Raw genomic sequence first — 27898 nt, 5'->3', positions numbered from 1 at the left:
GTATGGATGTGAGGGTTGGACCATAAAGAAAGCTGAGCGCTGAAGAATTGATGCTTTTGAACTGTGGTGTTGGAGAAGACTCTTGAGAGCCCCTTGGACTGCAAGGAGATCAAAACGGTTAATCCTAAAGGAAATCAACCCTGAATATTCCTTGGAAAGAGTGATGCTGAAACTGAAGCTCCAATATTTGGCCATCTGATGCGAAGAGCCAATTCATCGGAAAGGACCCTATTGCTGGGAAACATTGAGGGCAGGAGGAGAAGGGGGCAAGAGAGGATGAGATGGTTGGATGGCATGCAGAAGCTTAATGCCCTGACCTGGGATGGAACCCAAGCCTCCCCAGCAGTGGAAGGGCACAGTCAACCCCTAGACCTGCCAGACTCTCTTCCACAGGAGCTGCCTCATCTTAGAGTCCCAAGGGTAGTGTATGAGGTTTCCAACTTCACTTTTCTGTAACCTACAAGGCCCACCCAACCGATGCCCCCAGGTCTAAAGCCATGGCAGGAAGCGGGAGCCACAGGCCAAGTCCTGTGCGCAGGCGCGTGGGTGGGCGGGCTTGGTGAGAGAGGCGGGGCCACGCAGCCGTTAGGGGCGGGGTTGAACTGTGCTCCTGCCTGTGCGCCCCGGAAGCGGAAGCTAGGGCCTGTTTCCGGGCGGCTGATTCGAGGACTTGTTTTGTCACAAGTGGCGCGTCCAAAGATCTGTAGCTGGGCAGGACATGCCTTCTGAGGGTCGCTGCTGGGAGACTCTGCAGGCTCTGCGCAGTTCCGACAAAGGTCGCCTCTGCTACGACCGCGACTGGCTGCTGCGGGGTGAGGTGAGCAGTGGGCCCCTTAGCCGGCGGCCGGCCCACCCGCCGCTCGGCAGGGGCCTCTGCCCTTCATTAGCCTTTGGCAAGCCCTCCGAGGAGGAGCCCCTGCGTTCTTTGTCACACCACGCGTCCGCTTCTTGATTCCTGTGTGTGCGTCGCCGTGTCCTAGAGTTTCTGCTCTGTCTGTCTCCACTATTCTAGCTTCTCAGCAGCTCCGCTTCAGAAATGCTCTTTTCTGAAGGCTTCATTGCTCCCTGCTGCCGAAGTTAGGCGCCTCCACTCTGGTGGTCAAAGCAGCCCTGGCCTCTCAGGGTCAGTTTATTACTGCGCGTCTCTTGTGTTAGGAGATCCAGATTGAGCGGTGAACGGTTGTTGGTGGTGGGTGTTCAGTCGCTCACTCGTGCCTGACTCTTGGCGACTGCAGCACGCCAGGCTTCCCTGTCCTTCACTATCTCCCGGAGCTTGCTCAGACTCATGTCCATTGAGTCAGTGATGCCATCCAACCGTCTTATCCTCTGTCGCGCGCGTCCTTCTCCTCTTACCTGACCAAATTTTTAGATGACATCGGGCACACCTGGAAACCTTAATGGGGGCGTGGTCGCTGCATCTAAGATGTGCTAAACCCTGAAATAGACCGCTCAGGTGGGGAATGTCGAGATATTTAAGGCATAGCCTTTTCTCGAGTTGCTCGTAATCTAGCTACAGATATGAAGTCTCTTCAAACGGAAATATATAGCACTTATAAAGCATTTCTCTGTCTTTGACAGTTTTAAAGACTATATATACGTTCTATAGGATGAATTCCATCATGAGTCTCTTCGATGTCGACTCAGATTATGCATTCTTGGCACGAATGACGCAGAAATGATGAGGTGTTCTCAGTAACTCAAATCCGTAGCACATAAATGCTTCAGCCCATCCCAGCACTGATGATGCTAACATTTATCAGATGATCACAGTGGTATCTGCCAGATATTTCCACTTAAAATTCATCATTTTTCCCTTTGTACGTAATTAGTATTTTGTCAAACCTCTACTCTTAGCGTTTATCGGTGACTTCTCCCTTAATCAACCTTTTCTGTGACGTGCCCAAATGGTGTTAAAAGCCAATTTTATATCTTTATTTTTGAATTGCCAGTTTATATCTCTTAGGCTCATTTTGCTCGTTGGGGTTTTGCCAGTATTTTGTAAGTTCTTTATGTATTAGGGATAATAATATTACTTTGAGTTATATATTGCATATTTTTTTCTAGTTTGTCAGTTAAAATTTTTTTCTGTTTTATGGTGTTTTGTGTATGTGTGGTTTTATTTTTACATTTGAAACATTGCTTCTGGAATTTATTTTGGTGTAAAGAATGAGGAGGAAGTTGTTGACTCAAAGTTAACATCCATTCATGACAAAAACTCTTTATCAAAGTGTGTATAGAAGGAACATATCTTAACATAATAAAAGCTACTTATACCCACAAGTCAGCACAATACTCGATAGTTGTAAAAAGCTGAAAAACTTCCTACTAAAATCTGGAACGAGACAGCAATGCCCATTCTCACCACTTCTGTCCAATATAGTATTGTAAGTCTTAGCCACAGCAGTCAGACAGGAAAAAATTAAAAGGTATACAAATTGGAAGGGAAGAGGTAAAATTGTGATTATATACAGCTGACATGATACTGTATGTAAAAAACCCTGAAGACTCCACACAAGAGCTACTTGAACTGATAAATGAATTTAGCAGGGGAGCAGGATACAAGATGAACACTCAGAAATCTGTTGCATTTCTTTTTTTTTTTTTTTTTTTGCATTTCTTTACACTAACAATGAAATAATCAGAAACATAAAGTAAAAAAAAACACCTTTTTAAATGGCATCCCAAAAGAAAGGTACTAGGGATGTAACGTACAATTTGTTGACTGTAGTTAACACAGCTATACCATATATAAGAAAGTTAAGAGAATACGTGTTGAGAGTCCTTTTTAATTTCTTTTGATTTTACCTATATGAGAAGATGGGCTTTCCAGGTGGCACTAGTGGTAAAGAACCTGCCTGCCAGTGCAGGAGATATAGAAGATGTGGATTCAATCTCTGGGTCGGGAAGATCTCCTGGAGGAGGACACAGCAGCCTACTCCAGTATTCTTGCCTGGAGAATCCCATGGACAGAGGAGCCTGCCAGGCTACAGTCCATAGGGTCACAAAGAGTTGCACATGACTGAACCAACTTGGCACGCGTGCACTCATGTGATAAGATGGATGTTCGCTGAACCTATTTAATCATTTTATAATCTGTGTAAATCAAACCATCATGTTTACAACTTACACTTTTATAGTGGCGTATGTCTGTTTTTCAATAAAACTGGAAAAAATTGAATCTTACATAGAATCGCCAGTTCAGTTCAGTTCAGTCGCTCAGTAGTTAGCACTTTTAAATGACTAATATTCAGAGTGTGTATGCCATAGTTTACTTCAAAATTCCTCATGAGTTCTTTTCCATTCCAACATTTTAGATTGCTTTCAAGTCTGCTTTAATGACCATCTTTGTGACTTGTTCCTTTTTCTGCAGTTAGGATTGTTTAGTCTGATATTCTAAAAAGATAGTAGTCAAGATCATTATCAAGAAACTACTGCACTTTCTTTTCATCTCTGTTAATACAGTTATTTGGGTCTTGGTATGTATTAATGCTTATTAGGACTTCTTAGGTTTTCAGTAAAGCATATAGTGGATTATAAGGACAGAATTGTTTTTTGGTTGCTTAGATCAGTTAACATGCAAGTTGGACTTTTTTCTTGTCTTCTAGGATGTTTTGCAACAATGTATGTCTCTTCCCAAGCTGTCTTCTTACTCTGGATGGGTAGTAGATCATGTCCTGCCCCACATACAAAAGAACACATCTCCCTCTGAGACATCAGCATCCTCAGTGTCTACTTCAGCCCTCGACCAGCCTTCATCTGTTCCCAGATCTCCACTCAGAAACCCTGCCTTCTCACCGGTCTCCTCAGCAGCATCAAATGGAACCAAGGTAAGGTTTTTACTCAGCTTAGAACAGAAGACAATGGTGACTGCAAAGCTGAAGTGTCTACTTATATCATTGTCATACTACAATGACTTTACCCTGAGAAAGTAATGACTGCTTCTTCATGTAGCTATTTGTAGGAACAGTGTTTCAGTTCAGTTCAGTCGCTCAGTCGTGTCTGACTCTTTGCAACCCCATGAATCACAGCACGCCAGGCCTCCCTGTCCATCACCAACTCCCGGAGTTCACTCAAACTCATGTCCACAGAGTCGTTGATGCCATCCAGCCATCTCTTCCTCTGTCGTCCCCTTCTCCTCCTGCCCCCAATCCCTCCCAGCATCAGGGTCTTTTCCAGTGAGTCAACTCTTCGCATGAGGTGGCCAAAGTATTGGAGTTTCAGCTTTAGCATCAGTCCTTCCAATGAACACCCAGGATTGATCTCCTTTCGAATGGACTGGTTGGATCTCCTTGCAGTCCAAGGGACTCTCAAGAGTCTTCTCCAGCACCACAGTTCAAAAGCATCAATTCTTCGGCGATCAGCCTTCTTCACAGTCCAACTCTCACATCCATACATGACCACGGGAAAAACCATAGCCTTGACTAGACCTTTGTTGGCAAAGTAATGTCTGCTTTTTAATATACTATCTAGGTTGGTCATAACTTTCTTTCCAAGGAGTAAGCGTCTTTTAATTTCATGACTGCATTCAGCATCCATAGTGATTTTGGAGCCCCCAAAAATAAAGTCTGACACTGTTTCCACTGTTTCCCCATCTATTTCCCATTACCACATCTTTTTATGAATACCCGGAGAGAGAAATTCCTCTCTTAGTACCAAGAATAGTGGTTAATTTCTTGAGCAGTTGAATTGTTTTTTCTCATAAGCATTACATTTGTTTAACTCTTAAGGTCTCCCTTTTTGGTGTTGCCTGCTGGAAGACTGAGAGTAAATTTTATACTTGCTCTTAGATTTACATACCTCATCATTGGTTCCAGATGAGTTTGTACCTTTTTGGTTTGATTTTGTTCCTGCCTTTGTTTCTCCTACTTGTTGTTATTGTTCAGCTGCTGAGTTGTGTCCGACTCAGCAATCCCATGAACTGTAGCACGCCAGGCTTCCCTGTCCTTCACTATCTCCTGGAGTTTGGTCAAACTCACATCCATTGAGTTGATGCTGCCATCTAACCATCTCATCCTCTGTCACCTCCATTGAGGGCAAGAGGAGAAGGGGGCAACAGAGGATGAGATAGTTCTCCCACTTAAATTGTTATTGATGCTCTGCTGTGCTTTGCTCTTCTCTTTCTTCCTGTTTCTAGAGTTAGTTTGTATAAATACAGATATGTAAGAACATATGTATTTTCTTTTTGGTAATTATATTTTTCAGAATTAATCTGTTGACCACGCTGTGTGGCATGTGGGATCTTAGTTTTCTGACCATGGATCAAACACTTGCCCCCTACATTGGGAGTGTAGAGTCTTAACCACTGGGTGGTTGGAGAGGTTCCCACGGGTGGTTGGAGAGGTTCCCACGTGTACTTCTTTTTCTTCATTTCTGTTTTTTTTCTTTCTTTTTAAACAAAATTGCTAGAGTATACTATTGTGTATCTTGTTTGTTTCCATTGGTTTCTGTTTTTCGACTTGACAGTATATCTCACAGATTATTAGTATTCTGTCTCTGTCTTTATCTCTATATATCTGCCTCATTCTTTTTAATATGTTTTCTGTTAATTTATGCCTGTTGTTATATTTTATGTTCTTTATAAGCTGCATTAAATCCTTTCTGGATCAAAGTAAGATATGGGATGTGTAGTATTTGGCCTAAGAATGTAAAGAAGAAAAGCCTTCTAAACTAAAATAATGCATTATAGCATTATTTTGCTTTTTCAGGCTTTTCGTGTCAGCAGAATAAGACTAGGCAACTCTTTAGAAAGGTAGAGATTACATTTTTCATGTTTGGGTTCCAGAAGACAAAGTCCTTTTTGTTCATACTCACTGAAAATTTTTGGTTACTGAAAGCATGTTATTGCATCAAAAGGAAGAAGTTAAATCTCCCTATCATCTCATCATTTCAGGCAGTAGTTACTCCTTTCTAGTCTCATAAGCCTGTATCCTTATACCTTGGCATAATTAAATTGTATGTGTACTTTCATGTTCTAATTTTCCTGCCTGACTTTGTTTGCAAACTATTTGAATTATTTGTTCATGTTATTTCCACCTTTGTAAATATCTACTTACAGGATAAACCATTCCTTTATTATTTAGCATTTATGTTTTTCCATTTCATTGCTTTTAAATATACTCCTCTCAAAAACTTTCTGCAGAGAGATCTTTCTCTTTTTAATCTTAAAGTATATCTTCTAGCTGTCTTAAGATAAATGCCCGAATAACAGGCATCAAAGATAAAAGGGTGCAAACTTATTTTTTTAATTAGTAAAATATTCATGACATAAAATTTACCATTTAACCATTTTTAATGTCACAGTTCAGTGGCATTAAGCACATTCATATTGTTGTATAACGATCACCACTATCCATCTCCAGATCTTTTTCATCATCCCAAACTAAGAATACGCATTAATCAGTAACTCCTGATTTCCTCCCATCCCCAATCTCTAAAAACCATCATGAATTTGACAGTTCTACATACTTCATATAAATAGAATCATATATGTCATTTTGTGACTGGTTTATTTCACTTAGCATACTGTCTTCAGGGTTCATCCATGTTGGAGCATGTGTTAGAATCTCCTTCCTTTTAAGGCTGAATAATATTCCACTGTATTCATCTGTCACTGAACATTTGGATTGCTTCCACCTTTTGGCTGTTGTTGACTAGTGCTGCTATGAACATGCACGTACATCTATTAGTTTGAGTAGCTGTTTTCAGTTCTTTGGGGTATGTACCCAGAAGTGGAATTGATGGATCATATGGTAATTCTGTGTACAGCAGCTGTACCATTTTATATTCCTACTAGCAGTGCACAAGGGTTTCAGTTTCGCCATACGTTTGCTAATATTTGTTATTTACTATTGGTTTTTTTCCCCCCACAGTACCCATCCTAGTGGGTAAGAAGTATATCTCCTTATGGTTTTGATTTGCATTTCCCTAATAATTAGTGATGTTGTGCATATTTTCATGTTCTTAATAGCCATTTGTATAATTTCTTTGGCGAAATGTCTTTGTGAGAGTTATTTGCAATAAGTAACAATCGATTGTACAGTAAATAATAATCCTATAAAGTAATATAGGACAGAGATGGTTATTTGTATTATGAAAGACTGCATAATTTCATGCATAAGAAGTTTACTTTTTAGTTTATATTTTGCACCTCATCTTTAAAAATACTAGGCTTTAAATCTAGCAATTGAACATCATAGGTTCAAAAATGAACTTCACCCTAAGCCTCATAACTTACATAAAAAATTAGCTCAAAACGTAAAACCATGAGACTTTAGGAGGAAAAAACATAATCAGAACCTAGGGCCAGTTGAAGGGTTTTTAGATTTGACACTGAAACCTAAATCCATAAAAGGAAAAATTAATACATTGGACCTCATCAAATAAAAACTCTTGGGACTTTCCTGATGGTCCAGTGACTAAAACTCCTCACAGGACAGGGGGGCTGGGTTTGATCCCTGGTCAGGGAACTAGATCCCACATGCTGCAAGACCCTGCGCAGCCAAATAAATAAGTAAATATTTTTAAAAAAATTCTCAGTAGAAATATAATAAACTCGTGACTGAAGAAAACTATGTTTGATTTGCAAACATAGTTGCAAATCACATGTCTGACAAAGATTTATATCTAGAATATATTTTTGAAACTTTCAAAGGTTAAACAGAAACTTTCTAACCTTCAATTAGAAAATGACCAAAAGATATGAAGACATTTTCACCTGAGACAATATATAGATGACAAAGTAGGTACACGAAAATATGTTCAATTATTAGCCATTAAAGGAAATGCAAATTAAAACTAGGATGTAGGCTTCCAGTGCAGGGGGCACAGGTTTGATCCCTGGTTGGAGAATTAAGATCCTACGTGGAGCACCCAAAAGAAAAAAGATTTTGTGCTGTGTGGTTCCATTTATTTGACGTTGTTGAAGTAATGTCATTATAGAGTTGGAGAACAGGTAAGAGATGTAAAGGTGTGGCACCAGGGATCTCTGTGGTGAACCGTTCTGCCCTTTATAATTGTGGTTATACATGAGATAAAATGGCATAAAACTACACACACCCAAATGAATTCCTGTCCGAACTGGTGAAATCCGAACAAGTTCTGTGACTTGTACCATCAGTGTACTGTTTTTGATATTTTACTGTGTTTATGAAAGAAGTTACAGTTTAGGAAACTGAGTAAATATAGAGTGCACGAGGATCCCTGTACATTTTTTGCAACTTTCTGTGAATTACTATGATTTCAAGATTAAAAGGAGAAGTTTCTGTGACCAGCTTCTCAGAGGCAGCAGTCTCTCGTTCTGACCCGCCAGTGTTGTGGCCACCCTCAGACAGGCCTCTCTCCCTCTCTGCGCCAGTTTCCTTACCTGTGAACCTGCTACTGGACTGAATCGTTGAGGGCCTCTCCGGGTATAACATTCCGTAATTCTTAAGGTTTAAGTAAAGTTTTGGATGGCTCTATATAACAGATTGTATCATTAGGAATTTCTGGTATTTAAGTAACAGAAAACCTAGTTTAAACTAGCTTAAACGAAACAAGGGGGTCAGGGGAGAAATTTAATTGCTCATATAACCAGGAAGTCTAGGAATGTGGAATCAGTTAGATTTGGAGGCTCTATTTTCTGCTTGTCTCTCCTTGATATTATTTCTGACTTGATCCAGTGACTCAAACATGGGGCTTTGCTTCTCTTCTCTCAGTTCTGTGTAACTCTTCTTGATTTCATCTTTCAGATAGACTGTGTGGCAGGATGTCTGTTGACAGTCCTAGACAGATACCTTCTTAGGTTAGCGTCCCCAGAAGAAGAGAAAGTGAAGTCGCTCAGTCGTGTCCTACTCTTTGCGACCCCGTGACCTGTAGCCCACCAGGCTTCTCCGTCCATGGGATTGTCCAGGAAAGAATACTGGAGTGGGTTGCCATTATCCTTCTCCAGGGGGTCTTCCGGACCCAGGGATCGAACCCAGGTCTCCTGCATTGCAGGCAGACACTTTAACCTCTGAGCCACCAGGGCAGATCCCCCCAAGAAGAGAAAGCCCTCCAAAATAGCTCCATCAGAAAAGTTCAGAAGTTTGTAAAGCAGTCATGAATCAATTAAAAATAAATGTAAATATATATGAAAAAGAAAACTTCAGAGGTAGACTCTGCCTTAAGTCATAAGCCTCATTCCTGAAGTAGACACTGGGTACAAGGGGGTTAGAGTACTTTGGTTGCTGGGCTGATCTCATGCCTACTGACCCCTAAGGCGAGAGGGCATGGATGAACTGGGGATGTGGGCTGGGGTTTCTCCGTCCAACCCACCCCAGCAAAAATGGACACTTATTAGAAAAGAAAAAAAGGGAAATATGCTGGACATATCAAAATAAAGAAGCAAGCAAAAAATAACACAAAAAAACTGTCCAAAGCAAAAACACCCACTTAATTTGCTAAGGAGAACAATTAGAGTAAGGTCAGTATCACGAACAGCACCCTGGTTCTAACCTAAATTGTTTTGTTGTTATTGGTTGCTGATTGTAAGCAGGGATGTGGCTTTTGTTCAGACAGAATAATACCAACTTGACCATCTTAAAAGCTTAATTTTTCCGTCTTCTCTCTATACAGGACAAACATGAGTCTCCACATACAGAACCTATGGTACTTCAGTCCCCCCGGGGGATGAAAGTGGAAGGCTGCATCCGAATGTATGAGCTGGTACACAGAATGAAAGGAGCAGTAAGTAACCCGTGAAGTAAGGCAGGCTTGACATTGACCCTCGGGAGTCACATTCAAATGCAGTTCCTCAGGGACTAAGAATGTCTACCACATGCTGAGCATCATGCCCCACCTACTAGTGGCTTCAGTTCAGTTAGGGAGGTAGTTATAATGTAACAATCACGAGTAAACTCTCTGAAGTCAAAACTGGTTTCAGGTTCTAGCTCTTCTATTTTACCTGTGACCCGAGGAAGATTACTGAGATTTTCCTGGCTTCCATTTACTTTTTCAAAATTTGAAGATGATCTGCCTTGTCAGATAAGGTTGTACTGAGAAGATGGACCTTAAGAGCTTCTTGAAAAAAGAATAACACTATTTTAATGTTTATTTAACTTTTTTTTTTTTAGTTTCTATTTTGTACTAGGGCACAGCCGATTAACAATGTTGTGATACTTTCAAGTGACTTTACTTTTTTTATTAGAAAAACAATGCATGCTTTTGTAAAAATTTTTACAGATAGGTGAGTTTATAAAGTGAAATTCTAGCATCTACCCTCATCAGTTTATTTGTGGAATCACCAAATATTTATTGAGTACTTTTGTTCTAGGTCTAGATAAAACAATGAACAAAGAAGACACAATCCATGTCCTCATAGAGTTTATTTGCTGGAGGGAGAGGCAGAAGTAAGAGAAATGAGTGAAATATAGTTAGAGGTCTATTATAGTCTAAGTAAGAGAGAGCAACACTTACTGAAGCCGTCACTCTGACACTGGATGAAAAAGGATGATGGTTGCTTAGATTCAAGGATGTAGCAGTGGAGATGGTGAGAAATGGTTAGAGAGACAGAGAGTGTGTGTGTTCAGGTTTTCTCAGCTCTGCTCTGTCAATCATCACTTGTCCATGGACTTTCTGTCTTCCAGACCTAAGTCGAAAGTTTTTCACTGCTGATAACCTCCCTCGTGTTGCAAAATAAGTTTCAGAATAGAATAGCTTGATATCCTTTAACAGTATGTTTTGATATATCTCCATGCCAGTATATATATATATATATATATATATAGTATGTCATTCTTTTTAAAGACTACAGAGTGTTCTCTAGTATGACCTACTATACTTATTTCCCTATTGATCTAAATTGTTTCAGATTCATTGCCATTATCAACGGGGCTGTAATGAACATCCTTATGCATATATCATTGCACACATAGGCAAGTATTTCCTCAGGACAAGTTCCTAAAATGGAACAAGTGTCAGAGGATATGTACACTTTAAATTTTGATAGTTAAAATGTCTAATTGCCCTTAAAAGTCAAATGTGAGTACTCTTGTGAATAATAAATGAAATACCTGGTACCTTTAGGTATATAAGAAAGAGATGTTCCTAAGTGAACATGGAGGAAAAGAATCTAGGCAGAGATAATAACTTACGGAAAGGAGTGAGACAGGAATAGCATAGTTTTAGAATTAGAATAAGAATTTCTTTAGATGACCCTGAAGCCCTCATCAGAATACACAAGATGGAAATTCCCTGGCAGTCCGGTTGTTAGGACACCCTGCTTTCACTGCTGAGAACCCAGGTTTGATCCCTGGTGGGAGAGCTAAGATCCCACAAGCCACAGGGTGTGGCAAAAAAAAAAAAAAAGAATGCACAGGATGGAAACTTAAAAGTGCAGGGCTATTTGATAATATATTGGTAAAATCCCATCCATTCTTGGCTTATGCTGGAGTGACAGGAACAGTATGGGGCAAATTGGAAAAGCTTTCCACAACAGCTGAATTTAAAGATTGACCCAAAGGGGACAGGTGACTCAAGCAAAGATTTTGAGAAATAGGAAGATGACTCCATGCCCCGGATGGAGTATCTTTGATGAGTATCCTTAAGGACTGATGGGAGGGCATCTCACAGGGGTAGATGAGCAGGGTATAACGGAGCTCCAGAGAGCAGGTGCTGACCCTTTGCAGGAGGGCTTGAGGCAGTGGCAGGAGGAGCAGGAGAAGAAGGTGCGGGCCCTTTCTGAGATGGCGTCTGAACAGCTGAAGCGGTTTGATGAACGTAAGGAACTGAAGCACCATAAAGAATTCCAGGACTTACGGGAAGTAATGGAGAAGAGGTGAGTCTCCCTGAATTACAAGGGGAATGTCAGCATGGTCAACCAGAGCTCTTTCCCAACATAAAACCCAGAGGGAAGAATCTTGAGTCCTTACATACCAAAATAAAATAGCCAGAGAAGCTTATAGCATAGAAAAAGGACCAACCTTGGAAAGATGACCAATGCACATCAAAGAGAGGAAGCTTTTAGCAGAGGCAGAACAATTCTAGGAAGCATCCCTGACTCTTCCTCCCTCCGTTTTTCATTCAGCTCCAGAGAAGCCCTGGGGCAGCAAGAGAAGCTGAAAGCTGAGCATCGTCACAGAGCAAAGGTCAGTGCCCAGGAGGATCCGTGTGGGTGTTCATTGTATGGCAGTCATAGAGGACCCAGCCTCTGTCATGCCACTCTGTGGCTGACTTGGGGCCCATCTGTGAGAACAGGCAGTCTGTGTGGGACTGGAGGAATGTAGAAGGAGAAGTCCCAGGAGCCCCTTAACTTGACAGCCCTTTCTGTAGATCCTCAACCTGAAGCTGCGGGAAGCGGAGCAGCAGCGCCTGAAGCAAGAGGAGCAGGAGCGGCTCCGGAAGGAAGAAGGCCAGGCCCGCCTGCGCAGCCTTTACGCCCTGCAGGAGGAGGTGCTGCACCTCAGCCAGCAGCTGGACTCCTCTGACCAGCACAGGCTCCAGGTCGACCTGTCTGCCTTCCGGACCCGAGGCAACCAGCTGTGCAGTCTTGTCTCAGGGATCATCCGGGCCACTTCTGAGGTGAGGGGGCTTCAGGAACACTGTCTCTCCTGTCTTTGAGATGAAGAGCCTTAAAAGCAAAATGGTTTTGTGATTTAAAAATATCCCATCCTCGTACCTGGAGATAACCACTGTTAGCATTTATTTCTTCTCTGACAGAGTGAGTGAGTGAGTGAGTGAGTGAGTGTGTGTGTGTGTGTGTGTGTGTGTTAGTGTTAGCATTTATTTCTTCTCTGACAGAGTGTGTGTGTGTGTGTGTAATTGGGCTTAGCATTTATTTCTTCACTGACAGAGAGTGTGTGTGTGTGTAATTGGGCTTAGCATTTATTTCTTCTCTGACAGAGAGTGTGTGTGTGTAATTGGGCTTAGCATTTATTTCTTCTCTGACAGAGAGTGTGTGTGTCTGTAATTGGGCTTAGCATTTATTTCTTCTCTGACAGTGTGTGTGTGTGCGTGTGCGTGTGTGTGTACACAGAAGTGGAGAGAACAGCATAATGTACATTGGGCACCCATTCCCCAGCTTCCACAAGAATCCATACATGACAGTCTCCTTTTGTCTATGGTGCCACCTGCACCCTTTCCCTCAGGCAGTTTTACAGTAAATCTCAGACATACTGAAGTTCTTTAGTGTGTATCTCTGAAAGCTAAAACTCTATATTAACATAACCAAAACACTAACAGCATACCTAAAAAACTAATAATTTCTTGAATATGATTAAATATTTAGTCAGTGTTCAAATCTCTCCAGTTATCTCAATAATTTTTTTTCCATGAGATTATGTCTTTTATTTAAACTACTAAGAAGAAACTAGAACAGGAGTATAATTTTCTCTAATCCCATTTAATAGGACATGTTTGAAAATTAATGAAGAATATTCATTTTACTTGGGGTTTTGAAAAGTTTGAATGAAGTCATAATGTCACAAGACAGCTAAGTAACAAAACATCAATGAAAATGCTTATTAAGCACTTTATATCAAGCAATGAACTAAGAACTTTTCACACATTATTTTGTTCAATTCTTAAAAACAACATGCTAAGACACTTCAGTCGTGTCCAACTCTTTGTAACCCTATGGACTGTAGCCCGCCACGTTCCTCTGTCCATGGGATTCTCCAGGCAAGAATAGTTTGCCATTCCCTTCTCCAGAGGACCTTCCTGACCCAGGGATCCAACCCGTGTCTCTTGCATCTCCTGCATTAACAGTCAGGTTCTTTACCACTAATGCCACCTGGGAAGCCATCTTAAAAACAACAACAATATTCATAAACTCTCCTCATCCCCTTCATATAGACGGGAAACCTGACTACAAAGATGTAATAATTAATTAGCACAAGGTCACAGCCAATAGGAGGAAGAGCTGAGAAGTGAGACCAGATCCCAAAGACTAGAGGTTAGCAACTACCTACAAGAAATTAAAGTCAGATTCCAATTTCCTTTTCCTCCTGCCCTCCCTATATTGCCTAAAAATAGCCAGCATTCTGAAAAAGTTCAGATGGGCACATTTCCTCTTACCACTTAAAAATAAAAACACTGGGAAAGCTGATATAGGAAATGAATTAGAACAAATTAATGTCAGCTGAGCAAAACCTCATTCTTACACCAGCATTCACACTGCTTTCCACCCTACTTTTCCTTCACTGCTGCTGCTGCTGCTAAGTCACTTCGGTCGTGTCTGACTCTGTGCGACCCCGTGGACAGCAACTCACCAGGCTCCCCCGTCCCTGGGATTCTCCAGGCAAGAACACTGGAGTGGGTTGCCATTTCCTTCTCTAATTCAATAATTTTTTTTATAACTGGAAAATTAGCGTCCAGACTAAGGTCAACTTTTTGGTGTGCTGTTACTTAATTAAGTCTTTTAATCTTAAGACTCCCCCTCCCTTCGCTCTCTGTTTTTTTTTTTTTTGCCATTGTTGAAGAATCTGATTGTGAATAGAATTTTCTGCATTCTGAAAATTTCAGTGTAATTGCTAACCCTAACCCTTTGGTGTATTTTTATATGTTCTTTTATTCCCTGTATTTCTGTGAACTCATAACTTTCTCTAGGGCAGAGCTAACAATTTTCTGTGATGATGGAAACGTTCATATCTGTGCCATGCAGTAACTACACATGGCCATTGAGAACTTGAAATGTGACTGGTGTAACTGAAGAACTGTATTTTAATTTTTAGAAAGTTTTTAATTAATTTAAATGTAAAGAGCCATGTGTGGCTATGTGTGTTACCTTCCTGGACTGCATAGTCTAGAGGTTTGATCTGATCACATTTGATTTGTTCCCCCACAGCAGTACTTCATAGTTGGGAGTGTGTATTTGTTAATGAATCACATGAGGAGGCGTAGAGTATTGATGGTCTTTCCTCCTGTGATGTTAAGGTCAGCTGGTGGTTTTAGATAGTCAGTGTTATTTTCCATTTTAAAGATTTCAATGAGTCTTTAGGTAATGATTTAGTAGCCATTGCTGATTGTTACTCATATTTATTATTTCATTAGAGGTGGTAAATTTTAAGTTTTCTATCATTTTTCCATATTTTTTAGCTAGAATTCTACTACAAAGAAAATTTCCCCATAAACTATCTTAAGTACAGTCTGTATAAGGAAGGAAGAATAAATATTTGAGTCTTTCCTTTGATCAGTTTTCAGAGTATAACGTTGCTTTCCTAGCATTTTCCCACAGTGACTTGAGGTTTTGTTTTGTTTTTTTACTATCATTAAGAACATATGAACTTTATATCCTTGATGTATAATGTGTCATCTATTATAGTTTGTTGTTCAGATTGTGTAATGGGAACACCTTCATGTTGGCTTCCCTGTCCCTTGGACATGGCCCCAGTAGTAGTTGTTGCAGCAGAAAGCAAGTAAGCTGTTTTCTTCCTCATCTTGAACATTTTTTTCTCCAGACCTAAAATTGGGTGTTTCTTCACGAAGCTGTATCACTTATTGGTGGGAAAAGGTATTAGAAAACACAGGCTAGTTCCCAGTGTTGGTGAGAGCATTGAAAGATCTACCCTTCGGTACTGTGGATATGATGGTAAATCAGTATTACCTTTAAGAGAACAGGAAAGCAGTAGGTACCAACATGTTGACCGTGGGTACTCTGTTGGCACAATTCCAGTTTAGAAATACATGGACTTGTGTGAGGTATGATTCAGCACCTCAGGTGCTCAGGAAATAACCACTGAGCTCTGCTTCTGTCACCGTGACAGAACGGCTTTCCCACAGTAGAGGACCAAGCTGCGGCTGAGGGAGCGCTACAGGAAATGCGTGACCTCCTCTCGAACTTGCATCAGGAGATCGGCAGGGCCTGTGAGGAGAAGAGGAGGCGGGAGGAAGAGGAGGCCCGGATAAAACGTCAAGAGTCACAGATGCAGCAGAGACCGGAAGCCCACAAAGAGTCCCCCGTTCCCAATCAGGGCCCAGGGGCGAAACCGAACGAAGGTGAGTCTTGGTGTGGAAACGGTCCTTTAACGTGATGTGTAATTCAGAATGTGAAAAGAAGTGAGAACATGTTTTGAATACTGTATTAAGCTACAGTATAATTTATCAGAACTTTTACATAATGTAAGATTTGGTACTTTTAATGATTTCCATTCAGTTTTGATTAATGTGGAGCCTGGCTTCAGATTCCAACACTTCCATGAGGACTTGAAATTCTGCATAATCCTAGTAGATATATTATTCCACATATTGCTGCTACTGAGTATTTTAAATAAGTGTGTACAGAATATATGTTTAAACACAAGGGAATTGATATAGCATGATGGTTTAGAATGCTGCTTTTGGAGTCAGATCCGTGGGAATCTAGTTTTTCTACTTCCTGGCGTTGTATCTTTGCCGAATTACCTAACCTTTCCATGCCTGTTTCCTTATCTATAAAATGAAGATGATAGAATGTACCTTATAGGATTATTATGACAGTGAAAGCAGTTAATACATATATAAAGTAATTAGAACAGTACTTGACTCATTAAATGTTCAATAAATTCTACTTAAGTTGATTAGAACAGTTGTTGTTGTTGCTAAGTCACTTCAGTCGTGTCCGACTCTGTGCGACCCCATGGACGGCAGCCCACTAGGCTCCGCCATCCCTGGGATTCTCCAGGCAAGAACACTGGAGTGGGTTGCCATTTCCTTCTCCAACGTGTGAAAGTGAAAAGTGAAAGTGAAGTTGCTCAGTCTTGTCCGACTAGTAGCGACCCCATGGACTGTAGCCCACCAGGCTCCTCTGTCCATGGGATTTTCTAGGCAAGAGTACTGGAGTGGCTTGCCATTGCCTTCTCCGTGATTAGAACAGTACCTGGCTCATATTAAGTGTTCAATAAATTCTCCTTTTATGGAAATATCTTTCGTTCATTCCTCAGACCTCCAGGTGAAGGTGCAAGACAGTACCATGCAGTGGTACCAGCAGCTGCAGGAGGCCTCCAGTCGGTGTGTGCTGGCCTTTGAGGGCCTGAGCAACAGCAAAGACAGTCAGGTAGGAGGGACGGGAGTTTGGCATTCTCTGGGCCTAATGGTGCCCCCCCCACAGCCTCATGTCCTCAAGAAATGTAGCTCGCCTGTCACATCACATCCCTAATCCTAATGGCATCTACTCAGTTCTTCAAAACATTGTTGGCCTTCTCGCTGCTTTCCTCCGGCAGGCCAAAAAGATCAAGATGGACCTCCAGAAGGCTGCCACCATTCCGGTGAGCCAGATCTCTACCATTGCAGGTTGGTCAGAGAGTTAAGAACGTGGCCCTTCACCTCACTGTACCAGTGTTTATTGAGATTCCAAATCCACTTGTCTGTAAGGCTGCTATAAATAGATTATGTCTGAGCAGATGTTGACTGTTGGATCAGGTGTATAAGCTGTGTGCCTTGGCTGGTTTACTCTCTGTGTGTAGAAGGTAATCATTATGTGTTGACTCTTTTTTCTGTTTAAGTTATGTATTAGTAGTAAATTATCTAGGAAGACTCTTAGCTACGATTGGAAGTTACTACAGAAAAGCACCCCTTAGGGAGCCTAGGATGTGACTTGCATTCTTTGCTTTTGTCCTACAACGTTAGCTTTTCCAGACTCGAAACCTGCTTGTTAATACATGAAAACGCTGAGAATGCCTACTCAGTCTCTCCAGAGACTGAGATTTAGAGAGGAAGAACCACACAGGGGAAAGACTCTTCTTCTTTAGAAATAGAGGTTCATTTTCACAGAGCTCAGATGTGGAAGCCTCCACAGTATAGACTGTGCTGCCAAGTGGCTGGGGAGTTTGTGCAGCTGGGAAGCTGCTCTGACTTAACCTCCATCCAGGTTCCCTTGATTAACTTGTTACCTAGAAAATGTGGACGGAGAGGGCAATGGCAAGCCACTCCAGTACTATTGCCTAGAAAATCCCATGGATGGAGGAGCCTGGTGGGCTGCAGTCCATGGGGTCGCTGAGGGTCGGACGCGACTGAGCGATTTCACTTTCACTTTCACACATTGGAGAAGGAAATGGCAACCCACTCCAGTGTTCTTGCCTGGAGAATCCCAGGGATGGGGGAGCCTAGTGGGCTTCCGTGTATGGGGTCACACAGAGTTGGACACGACTGAAGTGACGCAGCAGCAGAAAATGTGGAAGTTGCACTTCCTGCCTGTGAGAAGCTCTGTGACTGAACTTACATATCACTCTGCTGCCTGGAATTCCTTCTGGAACAAAGCAGGGTCTAAATAAGTAAATATGTATCACTTTCTAGAATTGAAAGTGCCATTTCCTTGAATAGCCATAGCATTGAGGGGCAAGGGTGACCAGACAGTTGTCCCACACCTTCGCTGGTCTCCTCAGGTTTGTCCTCGGGCTTTACCCCTCAGTTGCCCACAGGCACCCCTGCTTCCTCCTTCATCTGGAAAACTGAGACATCAGGTGTAAGATCCTCAGGTTCCCCCCTCAACCCCCCAGCCCACCCACTGCAGCAATGCACAGCTGTATTTACCTGCTTTGAAACCATCCTGTTTCAGAGAACACAGTACCCTTCCAGTCCACACTTCCCCTTCCACCTCAGCCCTGAACGAGCCTCAGGAGCCTTGTTATCATCCCCTCCTATCTCCCTCAAGAGAGAGCTCTTCTGTTCTCTACAAAATGACTTTCTTTACAAGCTCCTTTCTCTTTAAACATGCTTGTCACTCACATTCTAAAACCTGTTTCTTTTGATTTTGTGTTTTCTCAAGTCTTTTCTAATCTTCATGTTACCCTTTGGCCCTGTTGATTATTCCCTTCTCTATCACTTGTAGTCCTCTGGCTTCTGAGGCAACATTAATTTCCAGCTTCTCCTCCTCTCTCTCTCTCTTTTGTGGGTTCCTCTGTCTCCAGCCCGGACCTCGGTGGTAGGTGTGTCCTGGGGATGTGCTTTCACCCTGCAGTTCTCATGCTGAGACCCCCCTGGCTTCAAACTTCACCTCTGCACACATGACACCCAGCTCAGTCTCCAGGTCATTCCTTTCCTCTGAGCTTCAGGTTACCTTGCTCCAGCTACCCGCAGGGCAGCTCTGCCTAGATCTCTCTCAGCTTCCTCAGGTTTAGCAAGCTGGCCTCTCATTGTCCTCCTTTCGCCCACCTTTTTTCCAGTTTGCTCTAAGTAACCAGTAGTAGCATCTTATCTACTCAGTCACCTTAACTGAACCTGGGAGTCATGCCCATGACTGCTTCCTCTAGTTGATTGTCTGTATCTGATTAGGCTCTGGTTTTGCTGTTCTTGATTTTCCTACTTATTTCACAACTGTGTTCCTTTGTTTCCATCAGTATCCTAAGCTCTGTGAGAGCTTACAGCCCAGTCAGACACAGACATTCTGCAGAGTTAGTGCTCCGTAAATGACTGAGAAAGAGGTGACCTAATTGCTGCCTCTCTAGAGGTGCATGTCCATGAGTAGTTAAATGTGGAGTAGAATTTAAAGATAGATACGGTGCCATTGTGGCACACGGGATGTGGGAGGCCATGCCAGGCACTGGGCTGGGATCTGATTTTCCTAATTGGAGGGGCACAGGGAGAAGGGCTGGGTGGGGATTTGGCCAGTGGAGCCCTCTGAAACCATCAGTAAAGAAATAATAGGGTTATAGGTTGGCAGGAATGTGAGCTGAGTAAATTTGTATGGAAACATACATATTTTAATATCTCAGGTTAGAGTCTCTACTTCTGTTTTCAGGGGATTATTGGCCTTGAAATTTCTATGACATCTCATTATTTAACTCTTGGTTTCTTCCTTTTTCTCTTAATTCCTAAGAAATGTGCCACCTCTCTTCCCTGTTTTTTTCAATGAAACTGAATCAGTGGTCTGGGGAGGATATTTATGAGATTTTAAACATTTCTTAAAATGATTGTGAACTTGGCTCAGGGTATTAGGAACTTGGCAGGTAAATTGGAGATGCTGTATTCATTCAAACATTGATTTTAAATAATAGAAACTAATTCAGATCTGCTTAAGCCAAAAAAAAGGAAAGAAAGGAGAAATAGGTAGAGTGAGAGGTTTGTCCTACAGATAAATCAGTTTCCTACAGCAGGAGTGGAGCTGGATCTCAGGAGCCAGAAATGTTAGGACCCTTTTCTCTCTTCTCTTAGGCTTCCCTCTGCCCACCTTCATTCTCCTTTTGTAGACGGCTGTTCTTTGGTCCACATGACAGCACCACTGCTTACATATGTGTATGTCACAGGATTGGCCTCTTCAGGGACTTGACTCAGTCAACTGGCTGATTAGCTCACCTTAACTTGTTCTGATCTAACTAGCCAGTTTATAAGGTGGGGCACACAGGATCTGTAATACAAATGTAATAATAGCTTCTATGGAGGAAGGTAGGTCCAAGAGTAGGAGGGGAAGCCACTGTGAATTGGAGATTCTTTAGAAGGTTTTCCCTGGAGTTACAAATGACTCCTTTAGGGACATCAGCCACATCCGTCGCATCTGGAACAATTCAACACATATTTCTATACTATTCATCTCTCTGATGTCAGTTTCAGAATTAGTTCATTCTACCAATGACAAATTCCTTCAAAATAATACCACACTCTATGTACTTTTGCATCCTCCACAACATGTATTTGATTGTCTCATATTTTTCTGCATCTGTATTTTGACTTTAGGCTCTGAACTTCTGTAGGGCTGGGTTTATACAGAGGCTTTGTTATTGCAGTGATGAAAAACATAGATTGACTGCAGTTGTATCTTGTCACTGACTCTATCTCTGTCATACCCAGGCTCAAAGCTGAAGGAGATCTTTGACAAGATCCACAGCTTACTTTCTGGAAAACCTGTTCAGTCTGGTGGGCGCTCCGTGTCTGTCACACTTAACCCACAGGGCCTGGACTTTGTCCAGTACAAACTGGCAGAGAAATTTGTGGTGAGAAACCTTGTCGCCAAAGGTATGGGAAGAAGAGGCTGGTGCCTAACCTTTAAGCTTTTCTTGAATGTTAACTTACAATCTCCACCTCTCTGCTCCCAGAAACAAGGGGAGGAGGAAGTGGCCTCCCATCACGAAGCAGCATTCCCCATCGCAGTCGTGGCGTCTGGGATCTGGGAGCTCCACCCCAGAGTAGGGGACCTCATCCTGGCTCACCTGCACAAGAAGTGTCCTTACTCTGTTCCTTTCTATCCAGCATTCAAAGAGGGAATGGCTTTGGAAGACTATCAGAGGTGAAGTGTTGTTCTCCTTATTGTCCCCAGGTGATGAATGGAAGAGAGAATTGAAATTCATTTCCCCTCAGAGCATCTCCTATGTACCTTGAACATTCTGTCAGAGAATACAGTGTCTTTCATGCGAACTGGGTGGCTTTTCGAATTTGTGGATTTAGGTATCAATAATCAATATAGTACAGCGGAAAGAATTCTGGATTTAGAATCCAGAGATCTTAGAATTTTACCCTTGTTTTGACTATTAATAGATTTTTTTTAAATGGGGAGTTTTTTCATCTCTTTAAAGATTTTCTTTCATTGTTTGTAAATGAGGGTAATAATATTCATTACCTTCTGGGAATTTACATCTCAAGGTTTATATGTTGTAGATTTGATAATGGATGTGAGTGCTTTGTAAGCAAAATTACATCTACCAATGTAGTCATGTGTAATAATGTATTAGTAATAATGCTAAATGTAATGATATGTTGTTACTTTTAGCCATAAATAGTAATGGATTGGTCACCCTCACTTTGACTCTATCACATTGAATTTTTTCTTCCCACATAGGATGCTTGGCTACCAAGTGAAGGATTCCAAAGTAGAGCAGCAGGACAACTTTCTAAAGCGCATGTCTGGGATGATCCGTCTCTATGCCGCCATCATCCAGCTCCGGTGGCCATATGGAAACCGACAAGAGGTAGCAGAGAAGGGTTACTATGGATAATGAGCGGTCAGACCAGGGTCCATATTAGTCTATCTTACCTGAAGGAAATACTGACCTTCCAGAGGAACAGTCCCATCATGTGATAAGCACTGCTTCGTAGGTATTCTTTAGAGAAGTGGGTATTGCTTATTAGGAAACTTTTGGATCATCAGAGTCATTTGTTTAGAGACTAATTGGTGCCTTAGAGACCAGTTACATACCAAGGTTACATACCTTACTTCACAGAGGGACAGACGGAGGCTTAGCAAGTTGTAGTGATACATGCTTGTCAATGTCAGAGTCACAGCAGAGGGCCAGGGCTTTGACCTGCCTGCCCAGTTCATTTTGAGAGGAATGGAGCTTAGATGGAGAAGTTAATGGACTTGGAAACCCAAAGAGAAAGGAATATAAGCTGACTGAATCTAGAAACTTGTTACTGTACATCTGCTGTGTCCCAGATGTTGTGCTAAAGGTACCAGGAATAATTAATAAAATGTCAATAAAGATCACTTAATAAGAGGAACTAGAATTCCTGAAACTGAGGCTGACAGCTTTGTGTTGAAGGAATCCAGTGAAGAATGTGTGGGTCCCAGTGTGTTGCAGTATTTAAAAACAGAATTTGTTTGGTCTCTGTTGTTTCTGCCCTGTGGCATGAGCTTAGGTTAGGTGATCGGGGGCCTGTGTCCCCTTGGTAATGGCTGGGTGATAATGTTGGCAATTTAGAACTCTTAATCAAATGAGATTAAATCCTGACCAAGCCTCTCTGCTCCCAGACTCACCCTCATGGCTTAAATCATGGTTGGCGCTGGTTGGCACAGATATTAAACATGGAGCCCCTGTCAGATGTGACGGCCACCCTCCTCTTTGACTTCTTAGAGGTATGTAGTACAGTTGCCACAGGAGAGAGCACCAGTGGGCCGCTGTATGACATGACGAATAGACAGATAGAGACTAATGGTGAACACCATTAGGGGCCAGTGTTACAAATTTTTTCCCAAGCCCCAAGAGAAAGCTAGCTTTGGATTTTTCTTCCCAGTGTACTTTCCTTCTCTGTGTGGATATCTTGTCATTATAAAGAACAGAAAACTGTACATCCCAGTACAAGTGAAAAGGAATTTGCTTTGGGGATATAGAAGTGACTCACTTGGAAAATGGAGGGTAGGATGCACAGTTGAACCTCATCAGGGCCTGGAACCAGGAACTGGAATGTCACCAGGGACCATGGCAGCCTCTCTCTGGGACTGCATGGTCTTTTCATATTTGCTCTTCCTGCGGGTTGCCTCCTACTTGCTCTGTAGGCCAACTTTCTCTGCTTCTCGGTACACAGTGGAGAAGATGCTCCTGGGCTGTACTCCTCAGCCTCAGTGTGGTCACCCATTGTAGTGGGACTAGTGTCCCATCAGTGGGACTGCTAATAGACAGGAGAGAAAGTAAGATTAACCAGCTTGGGTCAGGTACCTCTCTCATCTAGAAGGCTGTGTACAGTCCTGTCTGCCTATAAGGGGCTCCCACTATAGGATAAGAAGAAGGGTTTCTGTGAAAAGGAGACAGTTCTTAAAGAATAAATGCTTGGAGCACTTGCTGTAACAAATCTGAGACCACTTGGCCCATAATGCCAACAGTTTCTACTCACCTGACAGCTCCGGAAGTCACAGTAAACAAACGTTGATCCTGAGTCATTGAAAACACGTGGTATTCCTTCTACCTTGATTACCGAGGTTGGGAAGTAATGCTATTTCTTTAAAATCAATAGTAAATTAAGTTTGAGTCACGACCTCTGAAACACCTGGCTACCTGGCGGTCTGGTTAAAAGGAGGTATTGCCATACGTTAGAATGCTTCAGAAGAAAGTTGGATTTTAATTCCCTTGCTTAGCTGGCTGAATGGCATTGTGGCTGAAATTCTTGATAGTAATGAGAGGCAAAGGGCTGATTATCCTTTGTGACTGAGTGTGCATTTTCATTCCCTGCTCTGACAGTGCGCACCTTCCCCTCTAGGTGTGTGGGAATGCCCTCATGAAGCAGTACCAGGTCCAGTTCTGGAAGATGATACTTCTCATCAAAGAGGACTATTTCCCCAGGTATTAGACTTGTTGAGTAGACACCAGAGAATTTGGTAGGTAAAAACCCACGAAATCAGATGCCCATGGCTGCTGTCACATGCTGTTTCTTTTTTTAAAAGTTTATTTTATGTATTTGTTTTGGCTGCGCTGAGTCTTTGTTGCTGTGCTCAGGCCTTCTCTAGTTGTTCTGAGTGGGGTCTCTCCTTTATCTTGGTGTGCAGGTTTCTTGCGGAGATGGCTTCTCTTGTGGAGCACGGGCTCTAAGGGCATGAGCTTAGCTGCTCCGCAGCATGTGGAATCTTTCCAGATCAGGGATCAAACCCCTGTCCCCTGAATTGGCAGACAGACTCTTATCCATTGTACCACCAGGGAAGTTCAGATACTGTTTCTGACTCAATCAGAAGCACTTGTGTTTAGTGAGACATCTTCAGCTCCCATCCTTCTCCTCTCTGTTATTTGAATAAACACTTTTGAACTCTAACAAGTCTCTCTTAAATATTATTAACTAAATAAAAAATTAGGAAGATCTTGCATTCAGATTCCATTTAAAACTCTCTTGTTTTCCAAACTCCCCCAGATAATCTGGGATGGTGACAACATGCAGTCATGAAGGAAGCCAAGGAGTCAAACCCGCTTAGTAAATCAGTTGGTGAAACTGATCAGCCAGTTTGCTTGACTCTTTTGGGGGATTCAACTTCAAGGCCCTTTCTCATCCCTCGCAACTCACTGAAGGGAGAAAGGCATTGGCAACACCCATCTCACCTGATGATAGAGACCTTGAGAAGCAACAGTGCTCTCTTCTCCTTTATCCCTTTGTCTGAAATAAAGTGCTGAGACCATTTAGTAGAGTGACAGCATCCTAAGTCTAGAAGACATCTCTGGGAATCATTCGTTCTGCCACTTCCTCCAGATCAGCAGGTCCCTAACCCCTCTCCAAAAGATGTGTGTGAACCATAGGTACTGTCTTCTTTCTCTCCTTATAGGATTGAAGCCATCACTAGCTCAGGGCAGATGGGCTCCTTCATACGCCTCAAGCAGTTCTTGGAGGTAAGGTGCCCTTAGACCAGCGTATCCCAAACTGTTGTCAGCCTCCAGTGTCTATGTCTGACAAGTCTTGGACCTCCCCTCCAGACTGACTGCAGTCTCTTACCCTTGACTTTTCTGAACCCTACTTTTTTTTGGCCATGCCGTGTGGCTTGTAGGATCTTCATTCCCCAACCAGGGATTGAACCGAGACCCTTGGCAATGACAGCACGGAGTCCTAACCTCTAGGCCACCAGGAAACCCCTGCCCCTTACTTTTTGTCCATCATTCCCTCTTCACCTTAAGGGCTACCATTTCATTATTTTTCTGTGTGTCATTGTCCATACTGCCTGTGCAGAATAAAATACTGAAGTGACTTAGCAGCAGCAAAATATATTTAATGAATCTTAGCTCACTGATACTTTTTTTGCATTTTGGCCAAGGTTCTTTTCTCAGTCTCAGGGCTAAGGAACTGGTTACTTTTCTTCATGAGAACAGACTGTACTTTGAGTTAGACTCCTTTCCTTTTTCCATGTGCCAAAAGTTTAAGAGGTGAAATTCTGACAAATCATTGAGAACTCTGTGGTACATCTGCCAAGACAGCCTGCTGACTTCGGCTTTCCAGTAGCTCAGTTGGAGAAATAGCAGTAGTGAATGGTGAGGCCTGTTTGTGGAGATGAGGGTGGGAGAGACATAGGAAAGCCTGACCTTTGTCCTGCGCTACGGTTGATGCAGGAGGAGAGGTCTTGTACACAGCCTTTTCCTTTTAAGCTAACCTTTATTGCAGTGTAGTTAATTTACAATGTTGTGTTGGTTTCTGTTGCATAGCAGAGTGAATCAGTTATACATATATCCACTCTTTTTTAGATTCTTTTCTCATATAGGTCATTACACAGTATTGAGTAGAGTTACCTGTGCTATACAGAAGGTTCATATTATCTATTTCATATATAGTGTGTGTATATGTCAGTCCCAGTCTCCCAATTTATCCCTCCCCCTTTTCCCCTTGGTAACCACAATTTGTTTTCTACATCTGTGACTCTTAATTTCCATTTTGTAATCAGTTCATTTGCACCATTTTTTTAGATTCCACATATAAGTAATATATTTATCTTTGTCTGACTTACTTCCGTCAGTATGACAATCTCTAGATCCATTCATGTTGCTGTAAATGATAAGATTTTGTTCTTTTTCATGACTAATATTCCACTATGTATTACGTACCACATCCTTCTTTAACTGTCAAGTGTTGGAAGCAGTGTTATCAGAGAATAATTTGGTTTTCTTTGTCTTTGCCTGACCAGAAATGTCTGCAGCATAGGGAGATTCCTGTCCCCAAGGGCTTCCTGACTTCCTCCTTCTGGCGTTCCTGATGTCACTCCAGCACCTGCCATCACCATTTTGTTGCAGAGGGGCAATAATAAAGCAATTGAAGACAGCTGTACCTGTGAGAAGTCATGTCAATATGTGTTTTGTGTATTTGTACCTTGTGACGAAGAGAGATTTCCATGGGCCACAAATCTAAGAGGTCCCTTAATAGATCTGGTGACTCCTTAAAGAGGTCCACACGACAGAGTAAACAAAATTGGCCTTTCTCATTTTTATGGAAAATAAGAAAAAAAAAATTATGAGAATAAAAGGTTAATACTTGATCTTACCCTTTATTTCCTTTGTCTCTTAAATGTCTTTCAAAAATTAGGTTAATACCTTGACTGTTTCACTCTGAGCTGAAGTAACCCACTGCTTTCACTCCCCTACACCCAACCCCTTCCTGCATGCTGACCCTTTTCAGAATTTCTGGAATGAACAAAGACTTGAGGTCCCTTGTAAAGCAGCACTTAATAGTTGAGGCCCAAATCTTCACATGCAGGCCTGGGTTATGGTGGTTTTGCCTTAGTCAGCTTGTGAAGTATTTATAAATTCAGAAGAAATGCCTGATACAGACATGGACTAAGTCCCAAATTGCATCAGAGATAGTGTCTGGGATTAGGACTGTTAACACATGTTATACTGAACCACAAAGACCTGTGTATCCTCCTACTTTGGAATTTGGTTCCTGGATGACTCGGGATGCATGAACCAAACATTGTTTCTCAGTTTGAATTAAGATGGGCTGAGATGGGGCTTGCAGCATATGAGCTGAGCATCTGTAAGCAATGAATCAGGGCCTTTTAATTCTTTACATGTTCTGAGCAGTGGATGACGACAGATTTGCCTGACTAAAGCCACTACAAAAATCCGGAGTCTGGCTGTTCAGATAAGAGTGGAGATTTGCTCTGTGAAAAGACTCCTTCATTCTGCAGAGGCGGTGGCCATGAATCTGTTCCTCTGTTCTAAATGTTATATGTGGGGGTGTGTTTGTGAGGGGGTTCCCTGGTAATCTTGAACAGCTTGAAGCGACCCATTCTGTGAATTACTGACTATGGTGCCAAAATATAAATAATAAAGCTTGGTTTTTAAAAAATGCCTGTTGCTGTATCTAGTTGAGTTGGTTCAGTATGATCACTTTTGTGTACCTGGAGCTGTGTAAATCATGAGGGGCATGGTGGTATCTTGATTCTGGGTGTAGAGTAATATGTTTTACCCTTTTTTTTTGTCTTGACCTTCACCTTGGGAAAACTGCTTTTTTTCTGTTTTTGGAATTATATGCCAGTAACTGACCCTGTTTTATCCAGCAGATGGGAAAGTATTTTTTGATGTGGACGCAATGGACTGAATACTAGGAAAGGAGTCGGGAGACTTGGACTCAGTTTACTGTTATGTCTGTGACCTTGAGTAGGTCATTCACCCTCTCTGAAGCTCATATCCCTACCTGCGAAGCACAAGAATTGGGACCAGTCACCAGATGAGTAGTTTTCAAATTGTGCTTCATAGCAGTGCCTTAGGGCAGAGCCTCCCTGTGTGTCAGGGCATATAGATCTCATGGCCACTTGCACTTCCTTGCTACCTGTGCTTGACAACTGGCAGTTTTCTGTGCATAA

At 42.1% G+C, this 27898-nt stretch overlaps 1 protein-coding gene across 5 annotated transcripts; it reads left to right on the top strand.

The window, feature by feature from the left end:
• Positions 1–624: 624 nt before the first annotated feature.
• Positions 625–27388, top strand: GLE1 (GLE1 RNA export mediator). 5 transcript variants are annotated; one of them, XM_055399220.2, is made up of 16 exons: positions 628–817; positions 3606–3827; positions 9592–9702; positions 11643–11791; positions 12041–12101; positions 12286–12534; positions 15717–15948; positions 16872–16984; positions 17151–17220; positions 20713–20855; positions 20958–21148; positions 21698–21827; positions 22607–22711; positions 23830–23912; positions 24878–24941; positions 26222–27387. In XM_055399220.2, the coding sequence occupies exons 1-16, from the start codon at positions 719–721 to the stop codon at positions 26288–26290; spliced, it is 2091 nt and encodes a 696-aa protein (XP_055255195.1). In that variant the 5' UTR covers positions 628–718; the 3' UTR covers positions 26291–27387. The 5 variants fall into 5 exon arrangements, 3 of the variants coding, with proteins under 3 accessions (XP_055255196.1, XP_055255195.1, XP_055255197.1); XR_008682391.2 differs by lacking the exon at positions 24878–24941 and having other exon boundaries at positions 625–817; positions 20713–20877; positions 26222–26275; XR_008682390.2 differs by lacking the exon at positions 26222–27387 and having other exon boundaries at positions 625–817; positions 20713–20877; positions 24878–24932.
• Positions 27389–27898: the final 510 nt, after the last annotated feature.

This window comes from Moschus berezovskii, chromosome 11, assembly GCF_049115385.1.
Source record: "Moschus berezovskii isolate FMDL1 chromosome 11, NW_MosBer_1.0, whole genome shotgun sequence".
In the NCBI taxonomy this organism is placed as follows: domain Eukaryota; kingdom Metazoa; phylum Chordata; class Mammalia; order Artiodactyla; family Moschidae; genus Moschus; species Moschus berezovskii.
Note: the sequence above shows the minus strand (reverse complement) of the source record. Positions and strands in the feature narration are given on the sequence as shown.